We start from the raw sequence: 25,846 nt of genomic DNA on the forward strand, positions 1-25,846 counted from the left end.
TTTTTTTTTGGTGATTTTCATGGACTTCTGTGCTTTTGTTCTTATTTCTGATACTACACGGTCTGCTATGATAAGTATGCTAAATCAAACTATGTGTTTCTATTCCTATTTGTGATTTAGTTTCTTAATCAATATTGAAAAATATTCAAATATTAATTCTTTCATTTGCTTGCTCTTCGTCTAGTATTCACTTGTAAAATTATTACCGTTCATTTTTTGAAAGCTAATTTTGATTATTATAATATATAAAATGTTCAAATAAGTATACTGACTTCATTTCATTTGTAAAACTAATTGCTCTTCGTCATTATAATATGTAATACTATGAAGTATGAACTATTAAATAATGTTACCTTGTAGATCCTTGTTTTCATCTTATTTGCATGATTGAAAAAAATTAGACTTAAATTAGTTGTCATTTAGTTGTTACCCCAAGAAGCCGAGTGGTTAGTCCTACCACTCGCCATCCACACAAAGGTTTCGCTCTAGTCGGGTCCTGGGATCTCCTTTTTTGGAATACGAGCCCAGCCCTCTTCTCTAATATTGATCATTTGATAATTAGTAGAAATATAGAATGAGGAGGGTTCAAATGCCTCCATTTTTTGTGCCTCCACCATGCCTCCATTTTTTAAAACTTTAATAACTCAAAATTTAAAACTTAAAAGTCAAAATAAAACTATTGGATATAATCTACATCATTTTATTTATGCACATGTAAAAAATTATGACATTTCAATTTTATTTTAATTGTCATCAAGAGCTTGTAAAAAAATGTTAATGTGGATGATTTCTAAACGTTGATTTTTGAACTTATTGATTAACATAAAAAAAAATTGAAATGTGATAATTTTTTATGAGCACATAGAGAAAATAACACAGATCACATCTAACAGTTTTATTTTGACTTTTAAGTTTTAATTTTTGAGTTATTAAAGTTTTAAAAAATAGAGACATGGTGGAGGCATTTGAACCCTCCTCATATAGAATATAAATTTTGAAAAGAAAAAAAAAACGCTATATATGATAGCTTCTGCTATAGCTACGCTATTTTCAATAGTTTTTTTTTTTTGTCTCCCCACTATATCGCTATAATCGCTATTTAAAACCTTGGTAAATAGTAATGTCAGATATATTGGAATCATTCTTTTTCTACAACAAAAAATCAAGAAATTATTGTGGTGTTAATAGGGGGGAGTTAATGTTTTATCAGCTTAGTTAGCAATTTTCCCAAAAAATAATAAGAAAAGTACAATTTTAAGAAACTTATGGAAGTGAAATAGGAAACCCGTAAAATTGAAGTCGAACGGACGGTTCATATTAATTAAATATTGACGATAAAAAAAAAAAGACAAGGTGCCCATCGATCTGAAGCATTAAAATTACGAGGAACTGTTCATATTAATTAAATATTGACGGATTAATTAGGATGCTATGATTGGGACCCAAAACAACAATCCGTTGGATCGGGTTTGAGAAGCACCATCCTAAATTTGCATACCCGCATCAAAGTTCGAAAAGAAATAGATATCCAGGCAAAGGCAGTGAAATCTGTGAAGTTCTGATAAAGAGATGTTTATTGCATCGCGAGAAAATAAACCTAGCTGAGAAAGGGTAGGCTGCATACTTTTTCTAGTGTTGAGCAGAGAAGCAGCTCAGCTAGCTCTGGAGCTGGAGATGGGCTCGTGCGTACGAACCCTTTTTGTGGGTCCCACTCCCCAACAAAGCATTATTGACCTAATAGAAATTATACAGTCATCCCTTTGTATATGTCTCCTCTCTGTCTACTCTCTTAGTGCCCCCACACCTCTTTCTCCACATTAGCCAAACTTCTCTTTCCCTTCTCCATCTTCATATCTCTCTCTCTCTCTCTCTCTCTGCTATCCATTTGTTCTTCTGTTCACTGGTGTGTTTTAAAATAATGGACTTTCTTGCACATAACGAGCAATGGTGCGCCTACGTGATGTGCCCCTTTTGCAAAGTCTCCCTTATGGTATAATCTCCATCTTTTACCAACTTGAAAAGACTTGTGATCTACCCTGATTCATGATTTATCAGCTCTCTTTCAGGTTTCATGTACACCCCGCGCGTGTACTTCGTCTTGTCTCTTTACTGTTGATGATAACTAGTATTCGTTTTCTGTGAGCATTAATTGAAAAGTTTTGACCTTGAATTTAATTACCCTTCCAATTTTGTTTGTCCTTTCAATATACCAAAAACTTAAAAAGCCAGAAACACCAGGGTTTGGTTTCCTCCAAATGTCTTTCCTTTTCACTGTATCTGATGTGTTATGCAGTAGAAAGGAATATTGGCTACGTTGAAATTAACTTAGAAAGGAGAAGACACATATTTCTTTCTTTTCTTGTTCTTATTTTTCTTGATATGAAGATCTATAATTGAATTATTTGTTCTTTTGTTGGTATAGGTGGAAGTGCCTTGGAAGCTGATGGAAGTGGTTCAAGTCAACTGCGGGCATTGCAACAATATTTCATTTTGCAGCCCAATAGCTCCCATGTTTCAATCCATTTTGTCTCCCGAGTATCAGATGAGTTCTCAGGTTGTTTACTGCAGAATCTTTATTTGTATCATTGCCTAGGTGATGAGTATATTCATATAAGCATTATACAGTAAAAAAGGGGCCTCCACTGTCTATTAATATATATTTGTTTATGTTGTTTTTCTTGTGACTTTATTGGATCACTTTGATAAAGATGTTTTGTTTGTACTGAGTTACTCAAAAGATGTTTTGTCACAAGTACCTTGCAAAAAGGTTATCTTCGTTTGACCTAAATTGAATGTTCATTCAACTTCTTTAAAAACAGAAAGTGGGTATCATTTAATCTTTTAAAGTAAGGATCTAAGGTTGAACTTCTCCAGCTTTATCATAATTTCTTCTGCTAAGATATAGCTAGTGCAGTTTGCTAGCTAGTCCTGAGCTTTTATCTTTTTTTTCTTTTTTTTTTCTTTCTAAGAAATGAAAGATAATTTATTAAATATCGTTTCTTTTTGGTACTTCTCTAATATTTCTTCAAATATGTAACATTTTTGAAAATTTTAAGTTCCTTTATTTATGTAAATTTCATTATTGTGGTCACTCTTCTATTAAGGGCATATATATTATATATTGAAACATTTGGAATACCCTATCTGGAGTTGGAAACTTGCATTCAAGTTCACCGTAGGAGTTTCAAACTATTATTAATATTTCTTATGTAACCCTCTTTGAATTAACATACATGATACTTTTAAAGACATCAATAATAATAGTTTGTATATTTATTTTTTTGAGAAAGAAAGTTTTTTATAATTGATTTGATATGCTGTCTCTTAATAAGAACTCAAATGAAAAGAAGTGAACTCTGTGCAAGTGTACATGAACCTTTAATTTGCATGCAGCTTTAATCTGAAAATCTTGCCTTTGATTGAAATAATTTTACTTTTCAAAACGAAAGAGAAAGAGAACCATTCACCGGCATCATGAACCATTTTCTGTAGCACATTTTATTGATTTTTTTTTTTTGTTGTTGTTCTTCACATATATGAATATATGGTCAAACATTTTCTCTGTTATTTTTTTAATGCTACCTGCTGAAATGCGTAATTATTTTCCCATTTATATAAATAGGGTTCCTGCTTCACCGACTACAGGAGGAACCAACCACTGCCACCTGTAATCTCATCTGCATCTTATGAACAAGCTAGTCCCAAAACACCATTTGTTGTGAAGCGTAAATATACTCCTTTGTTTATTCATTCTTTATGTTAATTTCCAATTCTTCTGGAACCACTAAAATTATTTTATGTATTTATGTTTGTTATGATTAATTGCAGCTCCAGAAAAGAAACATAGGCTTCCGTCTGCTTACAATCGCTTCATGAGGTAAATTAGTTAGTTTTAAACTAATATACACATGCAGTTGATTAATTGTATCTCAGAAAGGTACTTCTGCGAGTATTACAAATGAAATAATGCAGAAAATGAATAAATTAGTTTGTTTTTCTTAGATTCGATTATAATGGATTTGAATTCTTAACCAAATAATTATAGCAAATATGGGGTCTACTGCTGTAGGATATTTCCAAACTGAAAACTGGTGCAGTCCCATACAATTTAATAAGTTTCCCTATTTCAAATTCAGTATCTCAAGGCAAAAGTCCACCTTAATTCGGCAAACTATTTGTTGGGGTCATAATAATCTGAACTTTTTGTATTATACTTTATTAGTAAGAAGAAAAATATGAAATTTTTATATCTCAGCAGGCATTCCTAATAGGATCAATTTAGCATTGAAATGGCTTTGGATCTTGTATAACGACTATAAAAGTGCATGCAATAGTTCTGCTAGCGCTATCTCTAGCAATCTAGCATAGTGCCTTCATAGAATTGTCTTATGGCCAATTTCCATGCCATTCACTTGTTGATAGATAGCTCTTGTTTTGGTGAACTTGTGTACTATAACTATTTCGATTGGTAAGAACACATTAATTTTTCTAAATATTGCCAGTTGATACTTTACAAAAGATGTCAACATTTTTAAAAAAAAATGCTTAGTGTTTAGACCCACGAAGTGACTAGAACAAGTATGGACCTTGGAATTATCTGATATGCTTGCACATCAGTAATACTCCTTTGATATTGTTTGATAATATACTAGCATAATGTTTCTATCAAAAACAATTTATAGCCACAATTAGTATATACAACAGAGATCATTAATTTATATATTTTATTTCATCTTCCCTAAGGCATCATCCTTAATTTTTCCACCTTTCACAATTCTTTACACATTCTATGCAACACACACTATTATGTTCCTTGCATAAATATATTAAACTTTTGGTAATGATGGTTCTTTTCTCATTCTTAGAATGAAAGTTTCATTAATCTTTTCATTTTCTTTGGGATTTAAAATGCAAAAGAAAGAATTTCATATAGCAGGCCATATCTCCATATTCTTCTGAAAACAAAAATAGCCATTTACATTGGTCCATATATTATATGCTACGGATTAATATTTTCTTTTTCGAAGGCAGTAAAAACGATTCTAGATTTCAACTTATGAAGTAAAAAGTGATGTCTGCTAATTCATGTTGCCTTCTACTCTTTGAAGGAATTTCATATGGCTGATATTATTAGCATTCCAATAAGTTTCTTTGAGTGAGAGAGAGAGAGATGGTGCATGAAAATAAATTATAGCTATTAAGTTGAATTGGCAGATGTTGGTTGAGTAGGAATTCTCTTATTTTGCTCATGATATACTGTATGAAGTATGAACAGCTGTAATCAGTGTTTGTCTTAGGTTTCCATTTTGGATACCTTTACAGGTGCACTTTTGGTTTCAATATGAAATCGGTGGTATCACCACTACTTTTCAAAAAAAAAAAAAAAGTTGAATTGGCAGAAGGTGAGTCCCACTTCCATTATTTTGTGCCAATGGACATTGAAAATATCGAAAATTATTTACTTATACAAGGGCAGGGGTCATTGGCTTATGCATGTATGAAATCCAGGTTTCAATCTTCTTTTGATTTTCTATAATGTGCTATATATATTTGGAAATAAGCAATGACTATATATGCCATTTTTATTTTTCTCTGGAAAAAATAAATAGGGACGAAATACAGCGGATCAAAGCAGCAAAACCAGACATCCCTCATAGAGAGGCTTTTAGCATGGCTGCCAAGAATGTATGATGCTATACAACTTTCTCATACCATGAATATACTATGGATATTTTACGTTTCCTCTGTCAATTTCATGATCAATTTAACCATGTTTGTTGAATTTGTTTACACAGTGGGCTAAGAATGACCCCCGTAGCTCGCCAACTGTTTCATCTTCTGATCTCAATGTTGCCGAAAGACCAATTTCCCTTCCTATTGTAAGTATGAAATTTTTCATTTTTAATCTCCAATGAAGTAATGGTTTGGTAGTTATAGTGCACAACATTATCTTCTATTGAATTTTAGTTATTGATGTGGATTTGTATTGTGGCATTGCACAACATATCTTTTTACACTTTAAGTTCAATGAAATTTTCATTTTTTAGATCAGTTAATGAATTTCGGTTTGATCAAGTCCTGAGTATATAATTCATTGCTGAAAGAAGAACCTATGAAAACTACTCAGTACCATACCAGTTCTGTGTCAATCCCTCAGAAAGGCAATACTTGATTCTATTCATTAATTGGATGAAATTATATTTGCAAATGACCCTGTGTCAATCATTGTAAACTGTTATTCAAAAGCACAAGTTGCTAACAGATTGTTAGGCAATAAGTTGATGATGAAAATATAGATTCTTAACTATTATCTTGACATTGGTTATACAGGAAAGAGGCAATGGCCAGAAAACTGAAAGCTTTGTTGATGTTTTCAAGCAATTTGAGCACAAGAATTAGGTTCTCTGATCGATCGACTAAAACCTGACTCTGTTTATTAGGTTATATATTGTATCCCCTCAGAAATGGAACATTTGCATGTCCTCTAGTTATGAGAACCTACTCACTATATATAGTGGTATTTAATATTTCCTATTAGTTTATCTATTATCATTTATGTTCATGCACCATAAGAACTGACTATGTTCATTTCGGACTGATATGGTTACATTTATATTTGCACATAATCAATAGGAGGAAAACCTTCACGGTACAAATTAAAACTATAAAAAAATAATAATAAATAAGAAGAGAGATTGCAATGGCACATTACTAGCTTGCACAAAATAACATTTTAGGCGTCATCAAGTAATTCTCATGCATAAACTCGTAAACAGTACATAAGAGAACATGCATTATACTCCCAAAAGATTAACCACGTACATATTAAGAATGAATTGTTCCTTGAAGAAATTGAATCAAATTGGCCAGATAATCTAGTGCACTAATTAATAGTTCCTTGGGTTCCTCTCTACTTCTTTTTAATGAGAATAATCGTCATCAAACCTTCACAACCACTGTCAAGATTTTCAATAAAAAGAGAATAACCGACCTAACTAATGATGCTTAACTCGCACATTTGATCAGATACAAATACACCCTTTGTCCATATTCTTTTTGTCTTTTTCCATGAGACATGTAATTAGGCTCTTACTTTAAAACAGTTGAAAAATAAATATAACAAGACGTTACGGAAAATGGTGCCTAACCCTATATCACTGCGAAATACCAGTTCATACCAGTCCAGTCCTTGCTATCCAATTAAAATGCACCTGAATACCTGATCGAAAAGTATGTAAATTACCCCAGTACTGTCTTGAGTTCTCTATGACAAACTAAGGAACCAAGCTTCAAGACTCCTATTTCACATGCATACTCATTTTTGTATCACAGAAACAGAACTGAGAAAAATCTGAACTATCTTGTTACTTTTACCCCCCTGGATCTATTGATAGATCACTCCAGATGATCTCTTATATCTAGTGCAGCAGATATCACCAGCCTCATGGTTGAGCTACTCAATTCTTGGAAAACACGCACTAATACCTCTTTCGCCAAGTACAGTGGAGCCAGAAGATACAACAAGTAAAAGGCCAATGGATTGCTGCCGGCTCCAGCAATTATATCAAGTAGTACATGAGGTATCTCTATAATCCAAGGACATGGCACCAAATGTTTGGCAGGTTCTTCTGAACCACAGCATGCAAAGAAGCAGCCACAATTCCAACAGTATAAGGAAATCACATGTGACGAGGACTCCGAATCACCATTTTCGAAGCAGACTCCGTCGGCATAACCGGCAGGCAGAGGGGTCTAGCTAGCCACCATTTTATCCTGGCACATTCTGACATCATGGAGATCAGGCCATAATTATATAACACTGTTTCGTAAATGAGCAGTCAGTAGCCCAACCCCATAAAACATAAGGTGAAATACATTTAAACACATTAATTATAAGTTATAACAATTAGATAAGTCATCAATAAACATGACTGTGTTTCTTCAAAAGAAAAAGAATAAAATAAACAAACATCTATCGTATACAAAAGTTTACATATCGTAGAGTGGGCCCATAGCAGCAATCGTCGTTGATTGCTGATATAGAGGATAATGGATATTTTGTAAGCTATCGGTTCGTAGAGAGTCGAGTGTTCTACTGGTATTGTATTAAAAAAAAAAAAACAGATCTCAAATGTGGCATGCATTTTCTTAAACTGAAATATGCCTTCAGTATTTTAGTATATATAATTTAATTACAAGATAAGGTAGATTTATGATGGCTTTAAAACTGAAGTACAAAATATTACATATATACATATATACATATATATATAGTAGCTATACAAGTCCAAACAAATATATCAAGATCAATAGTTTAATTTGTTATTTTAGATACATCCAAAGGTTTTTTAGGTTAGATTCACAAATTTTATTCGTGAACTTAAACTCATATGGACTCCTGATTTCATTTATCTGCCTAAATACCAGAATAGGAAAAGATATCAGAAGTTATCTTGTGTGTTTCTTCAAACATAAAATAGAACGGCATATTGTCCATCAAAGAATATGTTTACAACATCATGACAACACTCAATCGTATCGATATTTTCATTGGGTTTTGGCTTAAGTTCTACTTAAATATCTCACTTTTATATTTATTTTATGTAAGAAAATGGTTATTGTTGTGCTTTTTATGTATTATTGTAGGAAACAGGATTGACGACGTTTTTACACCAAATGACTATATATGTATCTCACTTTAAATATCGTTGTTACGGACCATATCAGATATCCAGTGTCCGATATGGTCAGTATCCAGGAGTAGTATGCTTGAAATGACCAATTCGAACAATCTGCGCCGAATATGGTCTGTATCACCTTTGATACAGTCCGTATCAGAGGCGCCGGCCCTTTGCCAGTTCTGTGACAGTTGTCTTCAAATCAGATTACTTGGACTCCAATCATCTCTGAACGTCCCTTGAAGCCTATAAAAGACCACAAGAAAAAAGAGACAAAACAACTTTATATCTACTTCGAAAATACACTAAGTTAGAGAGTTAGAATAGATTTGGGCGTGCTTTAATTTGAGAGTATTAGAAGGGTATCTTCTATAATGGTTGTATCTTTCTGATCTCTCTTTGTTGGAATCATGCTTTTTTAAGGTTAAATTATGATTCTTAGTGTTTGACAACAAACCTTGTTGCTCATGAAGTTTTAATATAAGTTTATTTGATATTTGAAATTGTTTTTGTTCGCTTTGATTGTTTTTATTCGCTTTGATTGTTTTTGTGTATTATGTTCATCTTTACTTAAATTTTGTGTTAGATCTAGTCTGTGATGGTGATGGCCACACCTGTATGATTGAAATTATTAGATCAACCGAGTTATAATACGGAGAATAAAGATCATATATTAGTGGTGGAAACTGTAGCAGGAGATACCATTAGTTGAAACAATAAAAGTAGACATGAGACTCTCGAGGTTTGTAGACGAATATTGCAAACTCTTACATCACCATGAGGACACCCAATAAAATCAGAAAGTATAGGAAAAGAACGTAACAATGAAGTCTAGAAAATCTTTGGACTAATCATAGCACCCCTTGTATCTACTAAGACAAGCCTTAGCTAGACCACTTGTTAGATAAGACAATTATACCGCGAGAGCAGATAGTTGTTAAATTGAATTAGAAGCCTTCAAACTATATCTGAAAACCAAATACCGAGCATATTAAATTGGATATTGAGCAGCATTTGTAAGCCAAAACCCCTAGAAATTCACTCCATCATCTTATTTCTAATTACTTTACTTTAAATTTTCGCTAAATTTGAAGATCAAACAATAACTCTAAAATTCCAAATTCCATCTAGCCTTTCAAAATGTTAAGATTTGATCGTTCAAGATCGAAACACTAATTCCCTACGGATCAACGCCCCATTTGTACTACTTGATAGGATTATATAGCTTGTAATCCAAATCGTATATAAAATTAGATTATAATTTTTATTAGTGGTACATATTTCTGTCATCACATCATATCTAGAGGGAGGGCTCAAATCATTAAACCCTGCTGCTTCCATGGTACCTTCAGTATTATGCCTCAAGTTTAATTAAGATTTGATCCCTAAAAAAATTCATATATAATTATCACAGCAAAATCCTTAGATATGATCTATATAACATCTCTAGCTATGTCCCCATACAAAATAATAAGTATGACATGTTCAATTTTATTTTGATTGACATTGAGGGCTAGCATAAAGACATTAATGTGAAATTGTGAATACTTTAGCGTTGATTTTTTTGAAGTTAATAATTCCTATCTATTGATAACAATTTTTTTAAACGAATATTATGTACAGAAAAAAAAATAACAGGAATCTTATCTAATGATTTATATATTATGTTATTCAAGTTTTACAACATTTGTTTTCAAGTTTTTTGAAATAATAGTAAAAATATCATTTGCTTCTTCTTTCTCTCTTATTTTTAAGTTTGTTCTCTTTATCACTGATTTCATGAAACTCCATTTCACAAAACATTAAACCCTATTAGCTTCCATCTGGTGATCAGTAGAGTTGCATCCACAAAAGACAAGCTAAGCTAACCCGCAGATAACTTTAAGGTGCTAATGTAATTTTACAGTAACAACCTTCAAAAAATAATTCCAGTTACATCCATTGCAGAAAGCCAGACTAGCCGAGTATCATTTTTTCATATGTTATTGCAAAACTTCTCAAACACAGAAACGAGCATAGTTTTTCGCTGCGAAGGTAGAGAACCATGAAAAATCTTAAACACGGAAACAAAGATCACCGTGTAAATATTGACAATGGATGCAGTAGGAGTGTCAATGGTACTCTTTTAACCGTTTATCTTACACGTATCGTATTCGATAAGGCTGACATAAGTAAAGTTTTTTTATTGTTAGCTTATTATGAGTATTTTTTTTTTAGTTAGCTAAACGGGTAAGGGTACAAATAAATGTTATTTCGTATCCGTTACCTTAAAGGTAATTATATAAAATAAAATTATATGATAATTTTTGAGTAATAATTAGTTATGGTAAAATTTATTTGCGTGATATTTCACGTGATAATGTTTGAGCAATAACTGGTGATGTACTTTTGTTTTTTAGTGTATGTTTTTTTACTATACAAAATGTTAAACATACAAAGTTTATTTAGATGTTTTGTTATTTAGTTAAATAATTAAATTTGTCCGAAGAGATTCGTGTTTTCAAATTCTCTTGCTTTATAAAAAATGTTTTGTTATAGAAATTCTCTTGCTTTTTAAATTATCTTAATTATTATATTAGTATTATTTGTTATTTATTCGCTACTGTTTCGTTACCCAATAATTTTCATATGTATGAGAAGATCAATCTTAATAGGTAAGAATAGAATATAGATAAGGTTCATTCTTAATAAATATGAGTATGAAAATACTTTCACCCTATCCGTATTGTACAGATTGACACCTCTAGCTGGAGACTAGCCAAACTTCAAAACTCTCCAGTGGATAACCACAAGGCACATACGCATATTAACATTACTGTACCAAACACGAGAAACAAGAGGTGCTGGGCTGTTAGAAATGATACTGTACCAAACACTACCAATAAATTATAACAACACACAACTCGGAATTCACATCCTCTCCAATACCTGATAAGGGAATCTTTTACAATTACTAGATCTGAACCGTACTTTTTAACTTGGCACGAATCTCAAAGCCCAAAAATGGGGCCCCCTACAGTGACCCGAATCTCAAGCCGGTTGAGATTTAATCTCAAACCGTAAATTAAGTAATCCTCTGCAATAATGGTGCAATACCTGAGAGGATACGGGTTCCACAACTCGAGGGTGCTGGACTGTTACATGAAACGCAAGAGGCAACGAACTTATAAAATTAGGCCAGCACTGCAATGATCCTTGAAATACGAGAAACAAGAGGTGATCCATTTTAGGCTGTTGAATAAAAGCCAGAGGCAGACCTAAGTTGGGCCAAGTTGGGCCAGCAGTACTATAATGGGTCCTTGAAATAGATACAGAAAGTGAACCATTCTAATGCAGCCTTTGCCACTAACTTTCGAACAGAAAAAAAAATGATTTCATCAAAGAATAAAACAATTAAAGCTAAATAGGATTAAAACTCCTCGTATATTAGAAAAAGTATACCACTGTTAAGCTTGAGAAAGGTGATTAAAAATGTCCTGCTATATAATCACACTCACTCTCAGTTAAAATACGGGAAAAGAAAGCCGAGTAAACGCAACAGAATTTTACTCAAAGAAGAAAAAAAAAATATGACAAGCAATAAGACACATTTCTAACACACATTCACTGTTACTAATTGATCCTGCATGCACATCCCATAACAACTTCCGCTAAAGGAATGCAGAAGGATTATTAGAAGAAAACTTCAATCTTCATCTTTCTCCGGAGGGGGTCTGCAAGGGAGAAGCATTTTCTTCAAAAAAGGGAAAAGAAAAACAAAAACACATTAGCAGCTGAGTATTATAAATGACCCTTCACAACAGGAACTACAAGAAATAATTCAAGGACAAAATATTCAATCCATTTTGTCACTTTTTATTTCCCTACTCTTAGTCAACTATGTTTTCTAGAACCGGTTAAAATAAGTATGTTAGTTCAATGGTTGTAATTCATACAACTTCATAATATTATAATCAAGAGAACTAAGTTGCGCGAACTATTGATTGGCAAATTAGTGACGTTAGAGAAGCTTGTATAAAAACCTATAACAAAGACATCTTATTCACATGGCTAGTAAGGCCACAAACTTCAAATATAAATGCAATGGCCTCAGCTGGACGTGCTCTCACTTCTTTAGTTAAATCCTGAGGCACGAGTGTGCTAATTGCAATGGCCCGATATGTGTCTAGCCTAAAACACAAACATGGGATAAATTGATGCACCTGCCCCTTAGACTAAAAGACAAAAAGAATATTGATTGAATTTTGAAGAACTCCTGACCCAAGTTCACTGACCAAAGTTTGGTTCCAATATTGACACCCCCTCTTGCTTAAACCTAAACCCTGACCACAAAGTTTGGCTACAATGAAACCATCTTATCCAGACCCAGAACCCTCATCCTTGTACAGTCCAAACACCTTTGCATAGTCAAACCCTGGAATATGAGCTGCGCTTATAGGGACAATTCAGCTGCAGCTCACAACTCCAACCAGCACTCTTCCTTCACTTTATCACTCCAAATTAGAGAGCAAAAGGGTTTCACCTTACAAACCAACTCTAATTTTTGAGGACAACTCAATTTTGCAGGATTTCACTAAGAAATAATTATGTCAATTATGGAGCACAAGTCAAATAAACAATGGTTATGAACATAACTGACAGTTATGTCAACAACGGCAGGATAGTAATTAAGATGATCAGAAATGTTGCAATGTTATGTGAGATGCTAAGGGTCAGAAGCAAAAGTACAAGCCAGCAAATGCTTTAATTAAATAAACTGCAATATGCAAGACGGAAATAAGAAGTCCAGAAATTATTTTGATGGACTACATATCATTTCAGATGCATTAACATAATAAAGGAAGCAAGAGGAGAAAATAACCTATCCCACATGGACTGGACGGGACTGATTGAGAGACGGGGGTGTCAGACGTAGTTTTGGGGACTTCAGTGTAAGAGGTGTCAGGCATATTGTCATGGTATGGCCCGGTTTCAGACACACTGTTTGGATCAGCAACTACTTGTGTGGTTTCATACAATTCTTGCAGAGTTCTGACCTTCCTCACTAGTGTATCAGGATAAAAATCGTCATTCATGATAGGTAAGTATTGTTAAAAACAGGTATGATGCTGGGACATAGTTTAATTTTTTTCATTTATGTAGGTGACTTATAGCTTAACTGTGGGTGGCTAAAATGTGATCCTCAACTTATATGGAGAGAATGAACAATGCCAATATAGAAAGCAAAAGGGGAAAATAACCCATTCCAGAAGGACTGGACGGAACTGATTGAGAGACGGAGGTGTCAAATACACTGTTTGGATCACTACACTCTTCCGGGTCAGCCAGCACTTCTTCAGCTGTAGTTCACAACTCCAGTCAGCACAGTGTTTCTTCATTATCACTCAAAATTAGTGAGAAAAGGGTTTCATCTTGTAAACCAACTCAAATGTTCACGAGAATTTTTGTGGACCACTCGATTTTGCAGAATTTCACTAGACTTAATCTTGTCCATAACATACACCAAAAGTTAAATAAACAAATAGCTATGAAGATAACTGACAATTGTGTCCATGTTTTTTGGATGATTAATTTAAGAGGATTGGAAATGTTGCAGTGTTATCTGAAATGCTCAGGATCTGAACAAAGCTCAAGCCAGCTAATGCTTTAATTGAATAAACTGCAACATGCAAAATAGAAATGAGAAAGTCTACAATTTCCAGGAACTTTTGATGGACTAAATATGATTTTAGATAACATAGAAAGCAAAAGGGCTAAATAACCTATCTGGCATGGACTGGATTGGACTGATTGAGATATAGGAGGAGTGTTAGACACAGTGTTTGCGGTGTCACTTATATTGTCACGGTATGGCTCATTGTCAGACACAATTCTAGTGGTGTCAGTGTCAGAGTCATCACCACCAGAGGTGCCAGTGTCAGAGTCGTCAGGCATATAGTAATGGCTTATCCTGGTCAGCTTCTGTTGTAGATCATCAATAAGAAGTGTCAAACACACATGCTGTTGGATTAAAAATCAGATCCCGACAAAGTATCGTCCATTAACCATAATCTTATGGAGTCTTCAGGTAAACATCAATGTTTATGAAGGACGCAGCAGGTACAAAGTTATACAACTAAAACCCAAATTTTCACTATTTTTGCCCCTACTTCTCAAAGAAAAATCAATACACTTATACCATTGTTAACTTGAGACCAAAAAAAAGGGTCAAGGAGTGGAGCTGATATGGTAATAACTCATTCTGTCATCTTGTCAAGACTACTTTTGTACTGGCTCAGAGAATACATGAAAGATACAATAAATAACCCCTACGTTTTTATGCAAATAACAATTAAGTATAGTAGGTTGAGTGATACATGTCGCGGGCTATAGTAGAGCTATTGAGATGCCAGTGTTTTCAAGCATTAAACACAACACTACACCAAATAATAGGATATTGAAGTTATTTACCACAATAGTGGTATAGCAGACCACTATCGCGGATAGCATTTAACAGTTCTTGTTGCCCGATAACTGACTTGTGGTCTCAGGGATGACTCTTGATCAGCTATGAATCTGCTTTCGGAAACAAAATGTGGACCCACCAGGGATGACTCTCCATCTACTGATGCTATTCTTAAATGAATTGTCAAGCATTCAATGTGGTCTATTTTCTTTACTGACATTGTGGTCAGCAACTGAGCTAAGTTACAATTTAAATTAGAAATGTGGAAGATGCAAGCTAGTATACTTCTGCTCTTAATTTCTTCACTTCACAGGTACACTAGGGGTGACACAAGCATTCAATTTAAAAACTTGTATACTTGAGCATGGAGTGGGTTGGAAAATTGAGCCAAATATTATCAGTTACCAATACCAATAGGTACAGATTTTTGCACAACTTCTAGCTAGCAGACGCTTTTTAGCTGGCATGTACTTTCAAATATCTAAAGTTTCCAGGATTTAGAAAAAAGAAAAATAAAGAGCTTGTATAATTCATAGATTAAATGAATACTACGTGCTATCCCAAAGAGAAGAACAAAAAAAAAATAGTTGAGATTAGCACACCTGCATGAAGTTGTACCGTTCTCTTCCAATGGATTCATTCTCAGAAATACCTATATAAGCCAGCATATAATGACGACCCATGTACGATGCATACAAATCCCGACTGATGTCAGCCGCCAATTTACTGCATTAAAGAAAGTATTTTCATTTAGATTTGTTAAAATAAAGGTGTTGTGCAAATTAGTAAATGACTCAATATTTACTGTTTTGCCAAAGAACAGGGAGGCCGAGAGCATGTCACATTTTGCAATCACACACCATGACTTGATTATTATTCTTTTTCCCTTTGTCTTCTAATAACATTTGGAAAGCCGCGTTAATCAAGCACAGAAAAATCAGTTAGTTGTTCCAACCTGTTTATTTAGCCAAATTTAGTCTCTCCATTATTAGTCCACATGAAAATAAAACCCATTAAAATTGCTTCATTTTATTGCACTTGAAGGGCTTATAGCACTAGATATAATGGGCCAAAGTAGTCAAATTTATGAAATATTTACAGTTTATCATAACAGTAATGTAATTACTGAGATTTTGTTACAATTATCTTGAACTATCTTTGTTGCTACAAACATTAGATATGTTTGTTCTGTAGGTAGGTATAATAGAATATTGGGTCAATTTGCACAATAAAAAAACCCTCAAGTAAATTCAAAAGTTTAAAAGTCAATGAAGAAAGAAGTCTCACAATCGACCCTGGTCAGCATGACCAGTCCCGACATACCTCGCTTGGAGATGCTCAAGCTGGGAGTTTATGTTAAGCCTGTCACTGGCCTAAGCAGTTTTCAAAAGTGAAGTATAATCAGATAATAGACTATACAGGCAAAATGACTGGTTCTGCACTAAACAGTCACATTAGACAAAAATAAAGAAATTTGAGTCGATGCTTAGTTATAAAAGGCACAATGAATGGTACTTGACCTGGTCTATTTGGCAATTTTGCCAGTACCACAATTTGAAGGTCTTGTTGTCCAAGATTTAATCTTTACAGACTTATATAAAATTCAATTGAGTCATAGACCATATGCTGTATAAAACTAGGAAATTGGAAATACAAATGAACCATACCAATTGATCATAATAAAATTCAATAGGGAAATACAGAATAATAAAGATAATTTCTATCATGTAAATCGTATGCGGATTAACCAAAATTTTGTCAATTGGGTGATCAGGAACAATTACAAATTAATCAATATGTGGGGTTTAGTACAAAACTTGCAAAAATTAATCAAGAATTTGTCAGAGGCGACGTAGAAACAGTTTGGGCAAAACAAAAAAAAATCATGCAACAAATAAATCGAGATTTTGGGAAAATTCAAAAGAAACCTGGATCGATTCCAATAATATTGGACTATAGAAGATAAAAAAAATAACCAAAGAAAATGGTAAAGAAATTTGGCGGTAATCTTTCAGTAGAGCGAATAAACCTTATTGCCATGTTATTAATCTCCGTAACGATCCTGACAAAACCAAGAAAATACAAACCTGCATCTTTCAGAATCAATTGAATTCTTCCTTCGACTCCGATTAGGTTTTTACTTAACAAGCACCAAGGAAGAAACCGAATAACTAAAATTGTAAAGATCAGTTGTCGAGCTTTCGCGCACGCTCGATCCACAAATAGACGATGTACGATGGGCTATTGTCGTTGGCAAATGGGCTCAGTTCTTTCATTAAGGTACCTCAATCATTTCACCTAAGGTACCTCAATCAATTGTTTTTCTTTTTGAATCCCATCCGTTCATTGTATGCTTTTAAAAGTATCTCATACTTAAAGATTGGTCCAAATTCTGATCGGACGGTTCTAACTAAAATTCAAACAGTGCATTACCTTGGAGAATCCGGACTTCGGTATATACCGACTGGTCCGAGTCCATATAGCTCCATATTCCCAGGTATCGTAGAAGATTTACCTCATTTTACGGTTTGAGATTACTCTCAGATGCTTTGGGATTCGGACCAGCGAGGGGGCAGTATTAATGGGCTTTATGATTCGTGCAAAGTTAAAAAAGAATGGTCCGGGTCTGACACGGAATGAGCTCCGCGAATAATCTTTGGAATGAATATCTGGGCCGAAAGGCAATTTAAAATTTTGATTTTCCAAAGTAACAAGGATAGGGTTTCATCTTGCATTAATTAAGAAGCGTTAATTCCGTATAGCTGAAATTAAAGTTTCTGAAAGAAGAAAAAAAGTTTTAAAGAAGTGAAATTAACGTTTATCAAATTATCTCATTTTTATGGACATGATATATGAATAAAATTACGTGCTTATAACGTGAATAGAACATTTTTAAGTGATTTTCTTATTTAAGAGCAGCAATCACAAAAAAAAGGGGTAGCGTGCTTATTCATGCATCTCTCATTTTTTTTCTAAGAAAAAACTTTAACACATGCACCTCTCTTTTCAGTCGTCCTGAAATCAACAACAAAAATTATTATACTACTAAACCAATTATAAATTTCGGCCAATAAGGATATTAAATAGTTTAATGGCTTGACATCTAATCTTTACTAAAAAAATTTGGTCACTCAATAAAAAGTTTATCATTATTCCCGTAATAAGTTTTATTATTATTATTTTTTTACGAAACTATCTCTAGAGTTCTATTTTAATATTATAGTATAAAGTGTAGGTTCGTATATGCAAAAGAAGTAAAATAAAAATATAAATTAGTAACATATGAGCTAATTATTATTTTTTATCATGTCCATATTAGCTGATTGGTAGGTCACGTGGTTTTCTTTCGGGTTAATATAGATGTACTGAAAATTAGTAGTGAAAGACTTGAAACTTGCATAGACTGATGAGACCTCGCTTATAGATGAGGGTAGATTAGCTAACCATGTTTGATGAGTACGTGGCATCCAGATCCGAAGCCAGCATCACATTGTTAGAGTTTGTTTCATACTTGAATGATATTGCTGGAAACTATAAAGTGTTCGCATTGATTGAATCTCTATTCAAAACTGTTCACACTAGCATGACGATGCTGGCAACTGTGAAGTTTTGAATAAAAGCTGAAGTTGGTGACAAATAGCATCTAATTAATTAAGACGATGCTGGCAACTAAGAAGTTTTGAATAAAAGTTGAATTAGAATCAAAGACTTTTCGCGAGGATAAAAAGTGACTTTTCGCGACAGAATATCGTCAAAAACGTGTTTTTTCTATTTGTGACGGTACTTTTTGCGAGAGAGTACCGTCATCATTGCGTTTTTTCTCTCGCGAAAAGTGCCTACTTTGTTGTTGTATAAGACGATGGTCAGAGGAACTGTCATGAGAGATAGTCACCTGAGTATATAGTGAGAATATCACGGTGCCCAAATATTAAAATCCATAGTCTGTTTAGAAAAAGAAAAGATCAAGAAGGAAAAGTAGATAACAAAAGAGAGGTAGAAATATACTACCAACAACAGCAACATTAACAAAAAGAAGAAGAACAAGAACAAAAAAACATCAACAACAACAACAAAAACCACCAAAGAGCCAAAACGGAGGAGCAACGACCAAATTTGAAACCTAACGTAGCTTTTCTACTCGTTCTTCCAATTGCTGAAGTGGAGGAAAAAAATTCGAACCCTAAGCAGAAATGTCTACTTACAAGATGGCAGATAAAAAAAATATAAAAGTGGGGCGTCGAAAGAAAAAGTCAGTGGGAACAACAGAATCGGGCGACTCTCCTACCAATCTGAACTCATTTTTTTCATGACATAAGTACTAAGTTTTTGTCACTCAATAAAATATATCATTTTTCACTTAAGATGACATTTATTACTTAAGAAAATAACAAATTGTGCTGCTTAATATAATAATTAATAGCTTTTGTTATAAAAAATTTGAGATTAGTTTATTCCGAAAAAATAAGTATAAAATTAGATGAAAAGGGACAAAGAAATAGGGATCTCATTGACATTTTTTTTATTTGTTTATCTGACCTATATCGTATCAGAAAAGGCGAATAATGATACGATTTTTTTTTCGCTAGTTTGTTAGGTATGGGTAAGAGTACCGATTTTTTTTTGTTATCTTATCCATTATTCTATAAGATAATTTTTAATATATATATATATATATATATATATATATATATATATATAGAGTTAGGCTGGGGTGCTATGGATAGCATAGTGGCCCCCCGTGCTACGGCTCAATATTCAAGTTTTCAAAATCCAAACGGTCGATCCGAACCGTTCATCTTATTCTCCATATTAATATCTGCTTGGAGACCAAATTTTATAATTTTCTGAATTTTTTTACTATTTATTAAGCCACTTTGAAAATCGCTAATCCAACGGTTTTACTGTTTTGTGCAGCCACCGTTGGATCAACAATTTTGTAAAATACTTAATAAATAGTAAAAAAATTCAGAAAAATGTAAAATTTGGTCTCCAAGCAGATATTAATATGGAGAATAAGATGAATGGTTCGGATCGACCGTTTGGATTTTGAAAACTCGAATATTGAGTCGTAGCATAGAGACCTCTATGCTATCCATAGCACCCCAGCCTAACTCTATATATATATATATATATATATATATATATAGAGGTAGGCTAATAAACAATCGATTGTTCCTAGCCACCCGTGCAACCAAGTCGTTTTTTAATTTTTAAAGTCCAAATGATCGATCCAAACCGTTAGATGTGATCTCAATATTAAAATGTGGTACGAGACCAAATTTTACATTTTTTGGAATTTTTTTACTATTTATTAAGCCACTTTGAAAATCGCTGATCCAACGGTGGCTTAACCAAATAGTAAAATCAGAAGCTACCGTTGGATCAGCGATTTTCAAAGTGGCTTAATAAATAGTAAAAAAATTTCAAAAAATGTAAAATTTGGTCTCGTAGCACATTTTAATATGGAGATCACATCTAACGGTTTTGATCGATCATTTAGACTTTAAAAATCGGAAAATGACTTGGTTGCACGGGAGGCTAGGAACAATCGATTGTTTATTAGCCTACCTCTATATATATATACTAGTAATCGTGCCCGTGCACAGCAACGGGACATTATAAAAAAAACAAAAAACATATTTTGTATTAAAAAAACATTTTAATAAAAAAGTGTTATAATTGATTTAGATGGATGTAGAATTTCTTACAACACAAATGAAAATTATATACTAAATTCGAAGTTGAATAGGAACTTATAATTATTTAATTTCTTCATTCATGATGGAAAACAAATATTCTTATTTACTTGATGATGTCTTAGGAATATAATTTTCCTTACCATTTACAACAAGAAAACAAATACAAAATCATTTGAGATCTACAACAACATATCAAATATAATATGAAAAAAAATATTGAAGTATCATTGTCTGTGTGATCCTCTTCGATGTAATCCAACATTTTCATAAATGAACAAATAAAATATGAAAAATAGATATCATATTGAAATGAAAATCTCAAATCATTTGATAATTCAATGTCGTTTGATAATCCCAATTACAGTGAAAACAGTGAGGAATCTTTTAGTAGAGAATTTATATGATTTTGTATTTTTAATTATCTTGAACCATCTCTAAGAATAATTTGATGCTTTGATGATTCTTTATTTCTGGCTCTACATTTAGAGACATTTGGATTCATAAAAAGCCCAAACCGACTCTAGGTCAATACTGCTGATAATTTATAGCAGAAAGATTAATTTGGCAATAATAAAAGAAAAGGAAAGATTAATGTTTTGCCTTAAAGATTGAAAAAAAATATATGAAAAACAAATTGCATGCCTGTCCCTTAAAGTGATTATAAAAACATCTTAATTAACAAATGCACAAGTTACATCACAGTTGGTAAAACACATAAATCATAATCAACCAGTGCATATTGAAATTGCTCAAGTCATTTTGCAGTGGGTTAGGATGATCATTTACAACGCCAGATTTTAAGTGAGGTAGAAAAACACCGACAAAGGAATCAAATAATGCTATGTTATAGAATTTGTACGTATCCGACAACACAAACTTTTTGTGAGATGCTTTTATCAGCTCACAATTTTTTAGGCTTAAGTAGACTTCATATGGCAAATTCATAGACAAAAAAAAATCCCAAGGATGCTGCCAAAAATAGAAAAGTCTGTTGCTGTGCGTAGAGGGCCTCCTTTTGAATTCTGGGACAAATTGCCCTGTAGCTTATACGGATTCAGAAAACAAAACAAAAAAAGTAGTTGTCGCGACTTCTTACAACTAATCAACATCAGTTAGTGATTCCCATTTAATGACCAAGTCTATTTCGCAGCATAAGTAATGATTTCCTAATTATCAAAATACATTTTTTTTTCAAGTTTTATTCTCACAGTTCCTTATCTACCACGCTGCATAAACCCACGATATATATTTTTGAACTACTACTTCCCTAATTGGTGCAATATATTTTCCAATTATTACTTTGCCTGTCTCAACAAATTGTGGACACAAATATTCCTTGTGAAGCTTCGTGGCAATATATTCGGCAACTACAATGCAAATAATATGCTTAAAAGGCAAATAAAGAGCATATGCTTGCCTGTCTCAACAAGCTCTCCAACAAACAATTTAGCAATTCCTGACACCACAATATTGGTTGGTACCGATATCTTTTGAGTCCCCATTATGTTTGACAAAAGCTGCGGAAACACATCCATACAGAAAACAAGAAACAAAGCATAAGAGAGCAATATTATAATCTCATCTTACCAAGTGAAATTCAAAAGATAACTTTTGAGGTTTACCTAACTTCCAAAAAATTTAGAAGCAGTGTACCTAAATGATCTTGGTAAATGATAGATTACTATCTACAAGGAAATATTTCAACTGCACTAATCATGAGTTGTTCTGGCACCGCAGTTGCAATAGAGTGTTACATGCATTCAAGTGCTCAATAATCAATGATCATGGGTTATTCTAAATGTTCGTTAATTTTGATTTAAAAGCTCTTGGACCTTCGCAATGAAGTGTGCTGCATATATTTTTAACATTTTCATGTTACTGCTTTTGAAAGAAGGGTCACCAGCCTTGTGAGTTAGAGGCAAAATCAATAGCTTCTAGTTGAAGTTAGATGCTTGATTAATTTACTTAGGTAGAACCAAGGTAGATTATTACAATACCGGTTCATATTAGACTTCTGAAATCCAGACCTTCGAAATGACTCATACCGGTTCATCTGTTGCTCAGAAAACTGGAATAAAATTGCCCTAAGAAATCAAATAACATTAACAAACTGATTTTTGAGAAATGTAGCTTATGACACTTCATACAAATGCTTAATTTCATCCATTTTTAATTGTCAGAGCTTTCCAAAATAACTCTTAGGAAACTACAAGATGATGTTGGTATAAGCTCTGTCTTGGTGTTGGTTGAAATTTAATGTCAGTAAAATAACTCATTGCAACATATTCTAATGAATTAATCTCCTTGGATCATCCATACTTCCACAATGTCTAGGTCAGCACGTAAAATAAAATTCAGGGACAAAACAATTTACTAACAATTCTCTTATGCCAGGAATTTGAACAACTAACCACAGTCAACAACGCCTCTATGTCAATCACCTAAGTTCTAATTTGTCAACTTCTATCGTCTTCATTCAACATGATCAATACGACAATACCTAGTTGCACCTTAATGATCAAGTCCAAGCCAAAACACACTATCCATATGATCATCTCAAAATTTATAACATCAAAAGGCTTGTCAAATTGGGTGAAATAAACTGCTTTCACCTATTATCGCACTGGCATTAAAAAAATAAGGCTGAGTTGCAATGAAACAAATTCGGAATATAAGGCTGAGTTGTAATTAAACAAAAGGGGTACTGTCTGATCTAGCGTTGCAGACTAATGCACAAGTTACATCACAGTTGCAGAAAAGCCCCTGGAAAGTTGCAGACTAATGCAGAATTGTGCAGAATTCTGAAAATTTACAAAATGCCCTTGAAAAAACCAAAATTTTCCAGTTTCACCCCTAATCCTTGGGGTCAATTATCATGGAAGGAATTACCTTGTAGAGAAAATAAAAGATCCATGTTAAGACAGCAGCTGATTTTTCATGACCTGCCATAAACACACAAAATCATCTCTCAGTTGTTTGCTAGAAACCCTACAAATGAATGTAACGGCTCCACTCAAGTCCATAATTCAGAAAAAGAGCAGGGATTACCGTCCTTGAAGATTGTCTTTGCCTCTGATCCTCCTCATCGAGCAAGATATAATTTCATTTGCACCCTCCATTACTATGAAATTATGAGCATCTACCACGGGGGAACTTGAAGATACTGATACCGGTAAACATCATATCAGACATGCTTTATGCAAACTGTGAAACTAATAATTATAAGGTGCAGTTGAACTTAAACGTAGGAGCCCCAGTAGAATAAGAAACAAAAAAAAATTTAACTTCAAAGAATATATAATTTCTTCTTAGAACAAAAGACAATTTTCAGTGAGGTCAAATTAAGTTTTTGGAAGTTTTCCTTGATCTTTACATTTCAGAACCATAACAGCATTGTCAGGTAGTGTCAGTTCAATCAATTTGACCAACAATTTTGTATGAAACTGGAGGGAGTCCAGGACAGATTAAAAGAATAACCGAACAATCAAAGAATGAAAAAAGGAATCAAACCTTTTCAGCACAGATTGACGATCAGGGCCTTTTGACGATCGAAGACAAGGCGCCGTATGTGTTCGAGAAGAAAGAGCATGGCTTGGAGCACATGTATTCACACAAACCTCTTTCACGTGTATGCATACATGTGTTGCTCCACCTGCATGAAAAACAAATAAGAAATTTAATTAAGATCAGAAATGTGCCAGTATTTGGTTGGAATTGTTCCAGTGTCTTCAAACCATAACAGAATCTAAACCATAAGGTTTCTTGAATTATTCTTAAAAATCAAGTGCATGAGCACTCGGTACCACTGTACCAGAAATAAATTGATTAAAATAAAACGAAAAATACATGACACATGGTTCTTTCCAAAATTTGAAAAAGAAACAAAGTATAAAATGAAGCTGTAGTTTACCTTTGCTGCATAGGAGGGATGTCTTCCTTCTCCTCAACACGCACCTTGATGCGGTCAATGGTGTCAATGGGCTCAATGTCGATCTAACTTTTTTTAACAAATGAGAGTTTTGACCTTGATCATGGTACCGCCCCTGAGACAGAGCACCAACGGTCCTTCTTCCCCTTCTCTCTCCATCTCTCTCTCTCTATATCTAGAGTCGCAGTGCAGACGGTGGGAGTCGCAGTCCTTCTTTCTTTTCTCTCTCTATTTCTAGGATTTTTTTCTTTTTTGGAAGGGATCGGGAAGGGAGGGGTGGGATCGGGGAGGGAGGCGCACCCAGCGAAACTTTTTTACAGATCTTAGAATCGAAATGATCTGCAGTATGGCATTACGTGTAGCGGATAAATATTTAACTAAATATAGACTTCTACACATAACAAAAAAAAATTAATAAAAAAAAGATAAGTTATGTGATTGAAGGCTGATATTCAATCCGAAAATTCAACTTTTAATCACAACCCTTGCAGGATCTAGACATTAAGCTCCTTAATAAGGTAGGGAGATATATATATATATATATATATATAGAGAGAGAGAGAGAGAGAGAGAGAGAGAGATGGACTACGGTGAGTTGCGAAGTAAAGCGACTATTTTACTTCCCGCTCATATTTTGCGATTTGAAAAACCAAACGACCGATCTAAACTGCTCAACATGATCTCCATATTGAAATATGCTTGGAGACAAAATTTTACATTTTTTGAAATTTTTTTTACTATTTATTAAGCAATTTTGAAAATCGCTAATCCGATGGTCCAGAAATTTTTACTATTTTTTACTGTTCACAGCAAAACAACAGTTTTCAAAATTGCTTAATAAATATTAAAAATAAAATAAAAAATGTAAAATTTGGTCTCCAAGCACATTTCAATATGGAGATCATATCTAACAGTTAGGATCGGTCGTTTGGGCTTTCAAAATGAAAATACGACGTGAAGTAGAAACGCGTTTTACTTCGTAACTCACCGTAGTATCTCTCTCTCTCTCTCTAAGATATAAGTGGTAGTTCCTGAGCTTTGATGCTACCAATTCGTTTTTCAATTTTCAAAGTTCAAAACGTCGATCCGAACCGTT

General features: G+C 33.5%; 2 protein-coding genes and 2 long non-coding RNA genes across 4 annotated transcripts; 1 reads left to right on the forward strand and 3 right to left on the reverse strand.

The window, feature by feature from the left end:
* Positions 1–1,798: 1,798 nt before the first annotated feature.
* On the forward strand, positions 1,799–6,541 carry LOC144559374 (protein DROOPING LEAF-like). Its single transcript, XM_078308388.1, has 7 exons — positions 1,799–1,990; positions 2,423–2,554; positions 3,623–3,725; positions 3,829–3,877; positions 5,610–5,685; positions 5,796–5,879; positions 6,331–6,541. Exons 1-7 carry the CDS (start codon positions 1,919–1,921, stop codon positions 6,397–6,399), a joined length of 585 nt encoding a protein of 194 aa, XP_078164514.1. The 5' UTR covers positions 1,799–1,918; the 3' UTR covers positions 6,400–6,541.
* A 5,530-nt stretch (positions 6,542–12,071) lies between these two features.
* On the reverse strand, positions 12,072–17,377 carry LOC144559185 (uncharacterized protein At4g14342-like). The gene is made up of 4 exons (XM_078308166.1): positions 17,211–17,377; positions 16,411–16,496; positions 15,726–15,849; positions 12,072–12,411 (listed from the first exon to the last, which is right to left on the reverse strand). Exons 1-4 carry the CDS (start codon positions 17,214–17,216, stop codon positions 12,364–12,366), a joined length of 264 nt encoding a protein of 87 aa, XP_078164292.1. The 5' UTR covers positions 17,217–17,377; the 3' UTR covers positions 12,072–12,363.
* On the reverse strand, positions 12,429–14,114 carry LOC144559186 (uncharacterized). Its single transcript, XR_013513100.1, has 3 exons — positions 13,988–14,114; positions 13,540–13,674; positions 12,429–13,434 (listed from the first exon to the last, which is right to left on the reverse strand). It is a non-coding gene; the product is annotated as an uncharacterized LOC144559186 (long non-coding RNA).
* Positions 17,378–21,461: 4,084 nt separating the features above from the next.
* LOC144559545 (uncharacterized) lies at positions 21,462–24,983 on the reverse strand. Its single transcript, XR_013513163.1, has 4 exons — positions 24,733–24,983; positions 24,333–24,474; positions 23,871–23,985; positions 21,462–23,764 (listed from the first exon to the last, which is right to left on the reverse strand). It is a non-coding gene; the product is annotated as an uncharacterized LOC144559545 (long non-coding RNA).
* Between the last annotated feature and the right edge of the window lie 863 nt (positions 24,984–25,846).

This window comes from Carex rostrata, chromosome 9 (assembly GCF_964058835.1).
Source record: "Carex rostrata chromosome 9, lpCarRost1.2, whole genome shotgun sequence".
Taxonomy (NCBI): domain Eukaryota; kingdom Viridiplantae; phylum Streptophyta; class Magnoliopsida; order Poales; family Cyperaceae; genus Carex; species Carex rostrata.